The sequence below is a fragment of the Urtica dioica genome, chromosome 11 (genome assembly GCF_054948205.1).
Source record: "Urtica dioica subsp. dioica isolate 48M chromosome 11, U.dioica_male_clone48M_v1_H2, whole genome shotgun sequence".
NCBI classification, from domain to species: Eukaryota; Viridiplantae; Streptophyta; class Magnoliopsida; order Rosales; family Urticaceae; genus Urtica; species Urtica dioica.
In genome coordinates this window covers 3,840,532-3,855,131 of record NC_142766.1, presented here as the reverse complement: position 1 = coordinate 3,855,131, position 14,600 = coordinate 3,840,532, and the positions used below count along the sequence as shown (strand labels likewise).

Here is a 14,600-nt window from a genome sequence, read left to right as displayed (position 1 = left end):
AGGCTCGTCGAGCCATGTAGAGCTCAGGTCGAGGCCTCGCGCAGTGCTCGCGTCAGGGGCGCACGCTGAGGTGGCGCGGGGCAGGGAGAACCAGGCGAGAGAGAGAGAGAAAGGGAGCGGTGGCGGTGGCTGGTCGCGCGAACCAGCGGAGGCGCGCGCACGCGCAGTGTCCAGCGCTCGGCACAGGAGAGAGAGAAGAAGACCGGTCTGAGGACGATCGGCGCGCGGACTTGGACGTCGGAGAAGGCTGGAAAAACTCGGACGAGCAGCGTGGTGGCTCGAAAGACTCGAGCAGCGCGGTGGCTCGGAGAAGAGAGAGGGAGGGATGGTGGTGGCTTGGAGAAGAGAGAGGGAGTGAGATATTTGGTGGTGGCTCGCAGAGGGAGGGAGAGTCGGAGTTTGAGAGAGAGAAAGAGGCTGGAGAAGTGAAGAAGACGAAGCTGAGTTTATAAACTAACCCTAGTAATCAGGTGCGACATGTCGCACCTGATACTCAAATAGGTGCGACTAGTCGCACCTAAAAAAACTATCGTCGCACCTGATAGTAAAAAAAAACACTTAAAAATTAATTCCACGTCAGAGAAATGAAAAAAATGAGGGGGAGAAGTTGAGCGCCGAATTTTTTTTGGACTTTCAGGTGCGACTTGTCGCACCTGAAAGTTTTCAAAACTATTGGGTGCGACGTTTTCAAAACTATTGGGTGCGACTAGTCGCACCCAATACCACTTAAAATCAGCGAAATTTTTTTCTTTTCTGGAGCCCTTTGGGTGCGACAAGTCGCACCTGATGCCCAATTAGGTGCGACTTTTAGGTGCGACTTGTCGCACCTAATGCCCCTCCGCACCAGAAAGGCTTATTTGTAGTAGTGATCGAAAACGGCATTTTGAACCTTGATTCATACATTAATGCATAAAATAAACTCTCTTTCTCTTGCTTTGTAGGACGTGCAACACCTTCTAGAAGGTGCTTCTAGATTTTTCTTCATTTGTTCATGACAACATAAAAAAAGCCCATTACGAATTTTTCAAGTAAAATTCTATGAAATGAAATTAATCATAAAGGTCCAACATTCTTAATGTGACCGAGTGGTTTAAGTTGTTTGTCATCATATGACAATGTCAAAAAACTTATTTATTGACATCCATTTCATCACATGTCCAAAAAGACAAAAATACCATTTAGAAAATTTTCGTAAAACTTGTCTAGTTCTTGTTTTGACTTAGCTTCTAGTTTAACTAATTCTACTCGAAATGACTTGTGATAGTGACCTCATGGATCCAAATGAACAAAGCTTGAGCTAACATACTTGGACTCAAAAGTTCACAAACCTTTTTCATGTTTAGCTTAATGTCAACTGACTCCACTAAAGAGTTGACTCTGAGAATCTCTCAGTTCAAATGAATTTACTTTCTACTCAAGAATTCAAATTAATTGTGATGAGTGGATCCACTGAATATTATCTATGTTTACCCTTCATGAATATCATCAGCTAGATGGGATTTACAAAATTACCGTTTTACCATTCTAGCTGTTATTTCCTCAACTCCTTTGTCGCTTGTGAATAAGTTAGAAGCAATGTATTGACAATGAGCTAACAAGTCACATTGATTCATCCAAAAGAGTCATGACTCAATTTGGACACTGGTCAGTTCATTTATTCACATTCCAAGGCACAAAGCATGAGGTGATATACATTGCATTTCAGCAATCTTGTACATGAATTCCATATCTATGAGATCTTCACAAAGTTACTCATGACATCTTCATAACTTAGTACTTCACCAATAGGTATTGTCTATATCACATAGTGAATCTAGAACTTTGACTTTCTCAAATGAGAATGCGTAAGCTAAGAAATGACATGTCTTATTTCAGGATTGAGGTAAGTACGATGCAATTCATACGTAGTGACTTTGAGACATAAGAGGTTAAATGACTTGTTCTTATTCTGTCCCTAGAAACGCAGTGGTCAATTCAGTACCTTCATAAGATACCTAGAAGAACTATAAAGTCTTCAACTCTCAATGTCTCATAACCAGGCATCATAGATTCTTCTAACAATCATACTGGGATCAATAGTCCTTTGACCCTTAGATTGCGAATATACTGTTTTAAGCAAACCATGAAGAGTTTGTTCATGCAAATCTACATTTGTCTCTTCATATGTCGTTAGGTTTGTTTATGGACTAAAGACTATAGTTTATCATAGAGTTTCAAACGGACAAGGAAGAATGAATGTTTCAAACAGACTATAGTTAATAAATCGATGAGTTGATAAAGGGAAAAATATGATGAATGGAGAATTGACTCGCGTTGAACTCAACAAGAGACGAAATAATAAGATTATCAACGATCGACACAATATTCATATCATCAACAACCGACAAAATATGTTCCTATCATCCATCAACACAATGGTATCGAAGATGAGTTGTATAAGGGTGATAAAGTGTACATGCGTGATAGAGATGATTATCAAAACAACGACAAAAATGATGAACCAAACAGTGACAGAGGTGATGAAGACAATGGTGACGGAGATGATGGACACAGAAGTGACAACAGTGAAGAATTTGAAGAATTTGCGAACACTGAAGACTATGAAGATTTTGTTGAACATTTTACAGTATCATTGATGATTATACAACAAATGCCGAATTCGCTATCTACTATATTAAGTATAAAGATCAGACTGTTCTTATATTAGACGAATCTCAATACAATAAGAAAATGTTAAGGGATTCAAATCAAACGAAAATACAATGAAGAACTTCCTCTTTTTCCTGTCTCAGCCTGTTGCTTTTATAGAAGGGGTCCAATGTGAACGTGAGTTAATCAAATGAACGTTTGTGATAACCGCTTGGTAAGTGGTAAGTAATTGCTCTCAGTAACCGCTTGTCACTAAGTTGGTTATTGGTGTTTACGTGACCAACGTAAGCTTATTGGTTTGACTAGTCTTTTGTTACCGAGGGCATCTCCGTGCTTTACGTTATTCTGGTCGGTATTCAGAACTCAGCTTATGTTCATGTTTGTTTCTCAATATATGACACCTCGAACTATCTGGTTCAGTGTTTTGGGGCTGTTCGGTGTTATTAAATTTCGATCATAACATCCCAAAATCCCTAACCCCCAAATCCCTAGATTTTTTTATATCGCTCCCAAATACCTCGAAGCACTCTACCCACCGCTTAGGTCAGCCGTCAAACTCGACGCCATAGGCCCGCCGTCCTTTAACTGGTGAATATTTGTTTCCATCACTCTATCTCTCAATCTTTATCTCTTAACCGACGAGTATTTGTTTGTTTTTGGAGTTTTATGTATCTCTCCGACGCTCTCTTGGCGAGCCACATTGACGAGTCCAATCTTCATTGAATTACGGTAAGTCTCATCTCCGTGAGTGTCTTTGTCTATGTGTGTGTGTGTGTGTGTGTGTGTGTGTGTGTGTTTGTTTGTTTGTTTGTTTTTGTATGAATGCGTTAGTTCCTGCGTGAGTGTGTGTGTAAGGGGTTTCGGGTTTCGTGTTTGTATTCATGATTTATGAGTTGAATCCAAAAATAGATTGTTATTTTAAATGATTTTTGTTTTTTTTTCTTCTTCTTCTGAAATTGAGGTTTTTTTGTTTGAGTTTATTTTGGTCGTTTTTGTTTTGTAGATGTCGTCGTCGTCCTCGCTGGAGATTGGGGTGGTTCCGGACCGATACACGGAGAAATAGAAGGCACCGACATGATCTTGTCATAAAACATTGTAACATTGATAGAAAGGTACCATTTTATTTTAATTAAATTATAATCATGCCTAGTTTCATTGTTCATCACTTTTCATTTGAGTTTTTTTTTCCTTCACTTTTCTGATTATTTTCATATATCTGTGTTTGAATATTTTTGTTTGTGTATGTGTGTATGACTCTGTGTGTGTGTGTGTGCGCGCGCGCGAGTGTGTGTCTGTTTGAATATGTGTTTGTGAGTGTATATGTGACTGAGTGGATTAATGCGTATGCGTGTGTGTGTGTGTGTGTGTTTGAATATGTGTGTTTGAACCTGTGTCTATGTGCATGTGTTTGAACCTGTTTGAATATGTGTATATATGTGTGTTATTTATTTCTATCTCATTTTGTAGGTGTCTTAGGATTAGTGGAATTATACTAATTAGTAGGTTGTTAATAGGATTGAAATTAGAATAATTAGAATGATTATTGTGTACGTATGAAAAGACAATTTTCTGAGCCATCATACTTTCAGTGGAATGATTTTTTAAGTTTATAGGCCTTATAAAATGTGTGTAATGCAGTATTTCAAAGGCATATTTTTAGGTAATAGTTTGTTAAACCAGTACAATTACATTTGTATTGGAGATGTTTGCCTTTAAGCATTGTTATTGAATGTTCTTCCTCAAGTGCTCTCTTCAGGTTATCACTTTACTTTGCTCGGAAAATGAGAGGCAATTAAAGAAGGTGGGAAGGAAGGAAGGCAGGAAGAGATTTAGAAAAAAATTTGGCGTGAGAACAGCCGCGATAATAAACGCGACTTTTTCCGGCTAAATAACAGCCACTACTTGGCAACAACCACAACATTTGTCGTGGCTGTTCTCGCGGCTGATATGGCAATAGCCACGACTTTTGTAGCGGCCGGTATCTGTTGTAGTGTATTACATTTGAGACTATGAATTATCCTGTTAATGGTTAAAATGAAGTGCGACGATGATGCATCCTAAAAATCCACATGACCATGATATTTTTAAACATCTATTGGAACTGAAAGCTACACTATTCAATACATCCTAAAAGTGTGGTACCTAGGATAGCTTACTGGTAATTCCACACCACCTCCTGTGTAGAGGTCGTTAGTTCAATCCCCACTGCAGCAAAGCTGTCTTAAAAAAAAAAATACATCCTAAAAGTACACATTTTTTTTGTTTGTTTGTTTATGTTGTTATATTTTCACAGAAAATAATGATGATCAAGGTGGTGATTCAGTTGTCGGCTATCAGCATTTATGAAATAAGGGGACCCTACCATATCAGAAACTCATTTAATTTCAACCTTGATAGAATTAACGAGTAAGATTCAAAGGTTTGAAAGAAAACTTTAAAAGGATAGTACTATAAATTTTGGAGAGATTTCAAAGGTTTCAAGTATATGGAGAGTAGATATTTTTACTCAGACCGTCGATTTAGACAGAGAAGTTCTTAAATTCTGCAAACTAGCATAAAACTTAAAAACAAATTGAAAATACGAAAAATATAGTTTAAGAAGTAAATATGTGATGATTCTCTATTACGCGCTTACCAAGCAAATATATAATTTTTAAATAGTGGATCGTGACCACATTATCTTTGTTTACAGTTCCAAAAAAAGAAGATAATAATAAAAAACTGGCCATATCATGTGCAGTAAAGATGAATAATTGGGAGACCACCGTTTTTTTCCCTATAAATATCATCGTCTCACCATTCCTATTCTTTACATCAAAACACACAGCTCTCTCTATTCTCTCTCAAACATTTCTTTCATATTCTTTGTGTTTTTCCTTCTTATAAAATATGATCAAAGGTGGGATTGGTAAGGCTGTGTCACCGATCAACATGCCTGGAACGAAGATCAAAGGGACGGTGATTCTGATGAAGAGCACTGTGCTCGACTTCAACGACTTCGGTGCCTCGGTATTTGACCGGCTCACCGAGTTTCTTGGCCAAGGAGTGTCTCTCCAACTCGTCAGTGCTGTTCATGCTGACTCTGGTAGTACTACTTTTGTCTTAAGTAATACCATGATATAATTCATTTTTGTTAAGCTTTACCATATATAATATTTTAGTCGAAGCTGTGCTTTGTATTATTAACTACAAGATGCGCAAAAATACTTTATCAGCAAGATATACCGTAGGGATAATATATAATAAGGAAGGACCAAAGTTCTCATTCAGAAGTTAATAATGAATTTTTCTTTGCCTTGGTCCACAATAATGTCAAGACATATATATTTAGTTCCATATATGTACTATCATAATATATATATATATATATATATATAAATTATATATATTTATATATATATATATATATATATATACATACAATATATAAATGCTACTCTCTACGTGTCAAAGTACAGAATCTATGAAATGTGAAATTATAAATGAAGAGTTAATTTGTCCTTTTCTTACCCAGTATAAGTATAGAGTATCGTATTGTTTTTGCGTTATTTATGACCCTTGATATCTCAGATTTCGTCGGGTATATACTGACGAGTAACGACGTATCTCAGTTCAATAACGTGTACAGCGTAGCTTAGGAATGCGAAATATTCCTCTTCAGCTATTTCTATAAACAAAAACTATCATCTTTGTCATCAATTATATGAATGGGACTAATATGAATTATATATCACATAATTTCTTTTCCATTAATAAACTTCGTACGTGTATTGTTCTGATTACTTAGTATATGAATGGGACCAATATGAATTATATATGATAAAATATTATCTTTTTCAATAATAACCTTGTGTTATTAGCACCTACGACGCTTTAAAAAATCCCGTAACTATATGTGAAATAATATCAATAACCCATGGTATTCGCTTATGCAATCTTGATGTATATTGTTAATATTGAGTATCATTGCATGCAATTCGAAACGTGTATCGTTCAGAGAACGCGCTGAAAGGGAAGGTGGGAAAGAAAGCATACCTAGAGAACTGGAACACCACGCTTACATTGGCTCCCGGAGAATCGGCTTTTCAAGTGAGTTTTGAGTACGAAGAGTCCGTCGGAGTTCCCGGGGCGATCATCGTAACCAACCACCACACGGACGAGTTCTTCCTGAAAAGCATCACCCTCGAAGACTACCCAGGCCAAGGCACAATGCACTTTGACTGCCAGTCCTGGGTCTACCCTTTCGCAAAGTACGACTACGAACGCATCTTCTTCCTCAACAAGGTACCCCATCCCTATGTCTCTATATTTACATATTTATATTATAATGATATTTACTGGTGATGGGATTTTGTTGGTGCAGACTTACATTCCGAGCGAGACCCCGGCACCGATGGTGTACTACAGGCAGCAAGAGCTGGAGAACCTGAGAGGCGATGGGACCGGAGAGCGCCAGAAGTGGGACCGGGTCTACGACTATGACCTCTACAACGACCTGGGCGACCCCGACAGAGGCTCTAACTGGGCCCGCCAGACCTTGGGAGGCTCGGCCGAGTTCCCTTACCCTCGCAGAGGACGCACCGGAAGACCCCCCACTAAGACTGATCCCACGTGCGAGAGCCGCATGTTCATCCTGAACAGTCTGAGCGTGTACGTGCCGCGTGACGAGCGGTTCGGGCACTTGAAGATGGCGGACTTCCTGGCGTATGGGCTGATCGCTCTGAGCCAGGCCATCAAGCCAGCACTGGAGGGCATCCTGGACGGCACCGAGGAGTGGGACAGCATGCAGGAGATCTACGACCTTTATGGCCGAGGCTTCAAGTTGCCGGCCGAGGTCATGGATCTCATCCGCAAGAATGTCCCGTCCCAGATGCTCAACCAAATCTTCCGTATCGATGCCGGACAGTTCCTCAAATTCCCTATGCCCAGCGTCATCAAAGGTAACAACACTCTCGTGATTATTCGCATTTCCCTGATGTGTATTTACCAACGCTGGTTGTGATGCAGAGACCAAGACTGCGTGGAGGACCGATGAAGAGTTCGGACGAGAAATGCTGGCCGGAATCAACCCTGTCATCATCAAACTCCTCACGGTACTTAATATACCTCTATCGCCTTGTCATTTAAATCAAGTATTTCTATGTCGGCATTGGCTGATATAGCCTTTTCCGAAGGCTTTCTGATTTAAACGGTGGTTGAGCCAGGAATTCCCACCGACAAGCCAGCTGGACCCGAGCATGTACGGCAACCAGAGCAGCAAGATCACGGAGGGCGACATCGAGAAGGGATTGGACGGGATGAGCGTCTCCGAGGCGCTGTGCCAGAACAAGCTCTTCATTCTGGACCACCACGACTCACTCATGCCGTATCTGACGAGGATCAACTCGACCAGCTCGAAGGTCTACGCCACCCGAACCATCATGTTCCTCAAAGACGACGGAACCATCAAGCCCGTGGCCATCGAGCTCAGCCTCCCGAACCCCAGGGGAGAGCAATATGGCGCCGTGGGAGAAGTCTACACGCCCGCTGAGTTGGGACCCGAGGGCACCGTGTGGCAGCTGGCAAAGGCCTATGTGGCGGTCAACGACTCCGGGGTCCACCAGCTCATCAGTCATTGGCTGCACACCCACGCAGTCCTGGAGCCGTTTGTGATAGCGTCCAACAGGCATCTGAGCGCGGTGCACCCAATGTACAAGCTGCTGTACCCGCACTTCCGAGACACCATGAACATCAACGCCCTCGCAAGGCAAGCTCTCATCAACGCCAAAGGCATCCTCGAGCTCACTGTGTTCCCCGAAAAATACGCAATGGAGATGTCAGCGGTTCTCTACAAGGGCTGGGTCTTCACCGACCAACCACTCCCCACAGACCTTGTCAACCGGTACACCCACTTCTTGTGCAGCAAGAAAAATTAAAAAAGTTCATTTTTGGCTTATTTAGATTTTTATTTGTGATTTTCACCTTGATAAATCTCACTTTTTGTTTTCGTTTTTGCAGGGGGATGGCAGTGGAGGACTCGACTGCCCCGCACGGCGTCCGTCTCGTGATATCGGACTACCCGTACGCTGTCGATGGGCTGGAGATCTGGTCGGCCATCAAATCCTGGGTGGATGAGTACACCTCTTTCTACTACAAGACCGACGAGGCGGTCCAAAGGGACGTCGAGCTCCAGGCTTGGTGGAAGGAGGTACGAGAGGTGGGGCACGGCGACAAGAAGGACGAGCCGTGGTGGCCGAAGCTGCAGAGCCGCAAGGAGCTCGTTGACTCTGTCACGACCATCGCGTGGATGGCTTCGGCGCTCCACGCGGCGGTCAACTTCAGTCAGTACCCTTACGCGGGGTTCGTGGCGAACCGTCCCACCGTGAGCCGGCGGTTCATGCCCAAGAAGGGCACGCCAGAGTACGCAGAGCTGGAGTCCGACCCAGAGGCCGCGTTCCTGAAGACCATCACATCCGAGCTCCAGACCCTCCTCGGGATCTCCCTCATCGAGATCCTCTCCAAGCACTCCTCTGACGAGCTCTACCTCGGCCAGAGGAGCAGCGCACACTGGACCACCGATGCTGACCCAATCCAAGCCTTCGACCGGTTTGGGAAGAGACTCGCGGTGGTCCAGGACAACATCCTCAAGAGGAACAATGATTCTAGCCTCAAGAACCGTAACGGCCTGGTCAAATTCCCCTACACTCTGCTCAGCCCAACAAGCGAGCCAGGCCTCACTGCCAAGGGCATCCCAAACAGCATCTCCATCTGATTCACCTTAACTCTCTCTGTCTTAAATGTGATGTTTTAATAAAAGTTGTGCTCGTAGAATACAAAGGCGTGGCTTTTGTATTGATAATAATAATAATAATTATAGGCTGTGAGCTCCTTCCATAATCATGTAACGCAAGGTATTGTAGCTAATAATAAAAGAATCAAATGCTTTTTCCTGTTCTAAAGTTGTGTAAGATATGGATGATATTCTATTTTCTTTCCCTTTCGGGCGTTCAAATTTGAAACTTCTGAGCTATGTAGTATGACGGTCTACCATGCGACAAGAAACAAAAGCGACTGATAGTATGCCTTTTTCAACTTTCATCCAGGCGTCAAAACGGTAAAATGTGAGATTATGAGTATTTTAATTTGTCGGACAAAAAATTCCATGGCACAAAAAAATCATTTTTCTCGTGCTAATTAGTCTAAACTGCTTGGAGAGATTACTGGTCAACGATATGTGACTTTCGTACCACTTTAGTTTTAAAAGATGAGACGAAATTATGATAGGTCGTTCTTTCGTGGCTCATTTTCAAAGTGTATATTAGAATATGTACGACTGCTCTAAAAACACTCTGACCAAAAAAATAATAGAATTAAGAAAAAAAAAGGGGTTTTTTTAGCTATATAACCATTTGACTTATAGCGTTTTGTATAATAGTCAACTTTTTGTAAATTTTATGTAAATAGCCATCTCAACTTATTTACGGCACTGAAAAAAATAAAATAAAAAATAAAAAAACTCAAGATATGCGAGAATGTTTTTGGGTATTTTTGTCTTTTTTTAGTGTCGTAAATAAGTTGAGGTGGCTATTTACAAAAAAAAATACAAAAAATTGGCTATCTAGCAATTCTTAGATTTCGGTGGTTTATTTAGCTAATTTTTTGAAAAAAAAAGATAAAGTCTCTGATTGAATTGAAAACATTAATAACTGGAATCTTTACCCAGGCACGTCGCATTGGATGGTCAACGCCGTGCGTTGACTTTTTGTTCTGATTGAATTGAAAACATTAATAACTGGAATCTTTACCCAGGCACGTCGCATTGGATGGTCAACGCCGTGCGTTGACTTTTTGTTGAATTTTTCCAGTTTTGAGTCGAGACTTCCAAAAGCCTTAACTTGCTCCAAAAAGCTTCGATTTTGCTCATTTTCACACTAGAATCTTATCCCGCTCTTCTATACCTGAAAATACACTAAAAACTACCAAATACATCAAAATCCCTAAGAATAATCTTCAATTCTTGTCTAAAAGATAACGATAAGTGTAAATGAATCTCATTAATCAAATACACCTAAACTTCAACTGTTACTTGTCCTCAAATAACAAAAGAAGACTATACAAAAAAAATGAACCTATACAAAATAAAACAAAAGAAGTTAAACTAAAGATGAGTGTTGAACATGATAATAAGCTTTGAACTCGGTTGAACGTCTCGTCCTAGAGAAAATCAACTTCAAAAGTAAGAACAATCACAATTAAAGCTTAAAGAGCACAAGTGATCGATCAATTCTTTGTTGGCTGGATCTTGTTTGAAAATTCCCGGGTGTGTGGATTTGTTTTGAACCCGAGTCTAGATGCGTCAAGGACTTTCTCATCCCTCCCTAACATGCAAAACTCGATTAAGGATGTTCAAAATCGAACTTCGAACACCATAAGTATTTTCCCCACTCACTCTCTTTTCTTTTGAATGGCTATGCGTATGCCTATATCATCCTTTCACTGATCGCATATAATCTTTTCGCGTCCAGGAGGGTACTAGTGTTACCGAGATGATATTGTTTGGAAAAAGGTTGTTCGATCCCTTAAACACTATCTTACGAGCTTGAAACGGTAGTGCAAGTGCAGCGGTTCGAGTTGTGGTAATTCTATCGACTCGAGTGTTCCTTTACTAATGACTTTCCCCTTTGTACCATCAGCAAATGTCACAATATGTATCTTGCATGATTTTAAATCATTAAGGCAGCTCTTGTCACCTCTCATATGTGTTGTTGGCCCGTTTTGGACCACCGAGACGAGACGATCACACAATGATTTCCAGGACGCTCTCTTCCTCCCGAGCTCATCCTCTCGTGCCCATCCTCTCCTGCCCGTTCGGCCACTCTCGTCCTTCTGGGCCCATCCTCCCGTGCCCGATCGGCCACTCTCGAATGGCCACTCATGTCCTGCCATGCTCGGTCGGCCTCTCCCGGATAGCCACTCCCGTCCTCTTGGGCTCGACCTCCTGTGCTCGGTCGGCCACTCCCGTCCTCCCAATGCCCAATCGAGTGGCTCGCACGTCCAAATCAACTCCTAAGGCAAGGGAGAGACGCCTAAGGTTTATAAAATATAGACCTCGATTCCAAACCAAAGGTAATCCATTTTTTGAGCTCTGAAACATTGTCGAACCTTTGAAAGACTCGTTTCACTCATTTTTGGCCTCTAAATCCCTTAAACCTCTCTTTCACCTCAATCCTTCTAATGTTGAGCGTCGGAGAGGGAAACAGAGGCAACCCCTCTGTTTTTCCTTTGTAGTTCACGTTTCCTTCTTTTTCATGATAATTTGGAGTTCGTGGAATGACATTCACAGATAGGCACTGCAAAGAGGGACATCATCACGAATAGCCATGTAGTCGCAAGAGCTGAGTGAGTACGAAATTGAATTCTAACCAAGGATGACTATCAAGGGTCAAGCCCTTGCCGACTTTGTGGCGGAGTCGTACATACCTCGACTAGAGGAGAAAGAAAAATATAATGAAGGGATGAAAGAAGTTGAAGAAGACTAAAAACAATTGGATAACCGCGAGTTATCAAGACAGAGAACTAAGGATCCGACAGGGTGAGTTTGGGAACTGCACGTAGATGGTGCATCAAACGTCCAGGGGGCTAGCAACAACTTGTACTCGTGAATCCCGAAAGGGAAAAATTGAGATACATGCTACGATTCGAGTTCAAAGCCTCGAACAACGAGGCAGAATACGAAGCTCTAATCGAAGCTCTACGTATTTACTACGATTCGCAACTCATTTTGAATCAAGTGAAGGGCGACTACCCCACCAAAGAGCCCAACATGATCGCGTACATGGAAAAGATGCAGAAGAACCTTAAGCCCCTCTCATGGTTTGAAATAATGCAAGTCCTCCGCGAGGCAAATGCCGAGGCCGACGCCCTGGCACTCTTCGCATCTAGCATTGATAACGAAGGAGAAAAGATCATCCCTATTGAAGTATTGACTAGGGCATACATCTCAAGAGCAAACGTATGCATGATCAGAGGTACACCGTCGCCCTCGTGGATGACCCCGCTAATCGAATATCTCAAGCGAGAGACCGTGCTTGAACATCGAGAGGTTGCAAGAAAGCTGAAAAACTTGGTTGTTAGATACACGATAAGGAGAGATATCCTATACAAGCGAGGATACACGATGCCACTCCTGCGATGCCTGAACGACGACGAGGCAAGGAACGTGCTCTGCGAGGTCCATGAGGGCTTGTGCGGGAACCACGCCATTGGGCAATCTTTGATGCTGAAGCTCCTGCGACTTGGGTATTTTTGGCGGACTTTGAAAAAAGACTCGCACGAGTGGGCCAAAAGATGCGACAAATGCCAGAGGTTTGCCCACGTTGCATGCCAAGCGCCTGCGCCGCTCTGCCCGATCAGCATTCCTTGACCCTTCGCGAAGTGAGGGATCGACGTCATCGGCGAGTTACCTTTGGCCCCTCGACAGTGTAGGCAAGTGATGCTATTTCACGAAGTGTGTGAAGGTGGAACCGCTGGCGAGGATCACCAAGGAAAATACCACCAATTTCATTTGAAAGAGCATCATTTGCCACCATGGGATCCCCACGTCGATTGTGACCAATAATGGCAAGCAGTTCGACAGCGCGCGTCTGCGAGATCTGTGAGCAGCTGAAGATTAGCAAGATGTTCTCCTCTCCTATACACCCGTAGGCCAATGGCTAGGTAGAGGGAGTGAATAGAACGATCAAGGAGAACCCGAAGAAGATGTTGGAAGAGAAGAAAGGCGTGTGGACTGGCATATTGTGGGAATATTGAACGACTACACAAAACGTGAATGGCGAAACCCTATTCGCCCTCACATACGATGTTGAGACTGTGGTACCCATTGAGATCGAGCTCTCGAACTTCTGTATAGAGACGTTTGAGGAGGAAAGAAACAATCAGGCAATGAGAATAGAGCTTGACCTCATTGACGAGAAGAGGACCGACACGATAACCCGCTTGTCCGCACAGAAGAGAAAGATTGAAAGATGCTACAACTCGAAGATCAAGCTTTGAAAATTCGGCGATGGAAGCCTCGTCTTGAGAAGGGTATTTCAAAACACCAAAGTCATAGGTGCCAAATTTTTGGGAGCTATCTAGAAGGGCCCATACTGCATAAGCAGAGCCATACATAATGGGATGTAGGAGCTCGAAAACATGGAAGGCCTTTCGTTAACTCACTCGTAGAATACTGAACACTTGAGACAATACTATTAGTAGAGCGCCATACCATCAGGACTACCATATTTTCCGCTTATTTATAATTTCATGTAATAAGACCAACGGCCAAAGAATGTAATAGCAAATTTATCTTCAATGAAGTTCAATCTTTCGATCCACCCCGTGTTTCATTTCCCCAAGTTTTTAGTCTTATTTTAATAAACTTAAAAAATCGGGTAATACACCAAAAAGCTAAAGAGAATTAAAAACTCACACCAACTTGCTTGCTACCCGATGCACTCGCATAAAGCAAGACAACTCAACTTGACCCAAACGTGATACGCACACCAACAGACATCACGTTCACTGGGAATCGAGTCTTTAACGATAGACTAAATCCAAAGAACGCGACACGCGTACACCACGCTCGGTGGTAATCAAATCTATGTCCGGCCTAACCCAAGACATGAAACTCGCGTCGAAAGGTGCCACGCTCATCGCGAAAGTGGCAATGATCGCCACCCAATACACGAATCTTACGCCGATAGGTGATGGACTCGTTGGGCTCAATGGCTTCCGCATGCAGGACAAATAACTACTTTGGCTAGCATCCACGGAAAACCGAGTCACTCGACGTGACACCACCTCCCCGTGAGGCTCAAAGTGTGCAAATCGATCAGGCTCAAATCAGCTAATCGAGAAAAATAAGACATGCATCAACAAAAAAAAACCTGATAGGATAAAATGAAACTCAAGTATATCCCAGTAAATCCGAA

General features: G+C 42.3%; 2 protein-coding genes across 2 annotated transcripts; both read left to right on the top strand.

Moving 5' to 3' along the window:
- Window positions 1–5,466: 5,466 nt before the first annotated feature.
- Window positions 5,467–9,587, top strand: LOC149380734 (putative linoleate 9S-lipoxygenase 5). Its single transcript, XM_089630218.1, has 6 exons — window positions 5,467–5,734; window positions 6,647–6,933; window positions 7,013–7,589; window positions 7,657–7,742; window positions 7,854–8,530; window positions 8,647–9,587. Exons 1-6 carry the CDS (start codon window positions 5,539–5,541, stop codon window positions 9,398–9,400), a joined length of 2,577 nt encoding a protein of 858 aa, XP_089486344.1. The 5' UTR covers window positions 5,467–5,538; the 3' UTR covers window positions 9,401–9,587.
- Window positions 9,588–12,316: 2,729 nt separating this feature from the next.
- Window positions 12,317–13,051, top strand: LOC149380733 (uncharacterized). The gene has a single exon (XM_089601191.1). The coding sequence runs from the start codon at window positions 12,317–12,319 to the stop codon at window positions 13,049–13,051; it is 735 nt and encodes a 244-aa protein (XP_089457317.1).
- The last annotated feature ends 1,549 nt before the right edge of the window (window positions 13,052–14,600 follow it).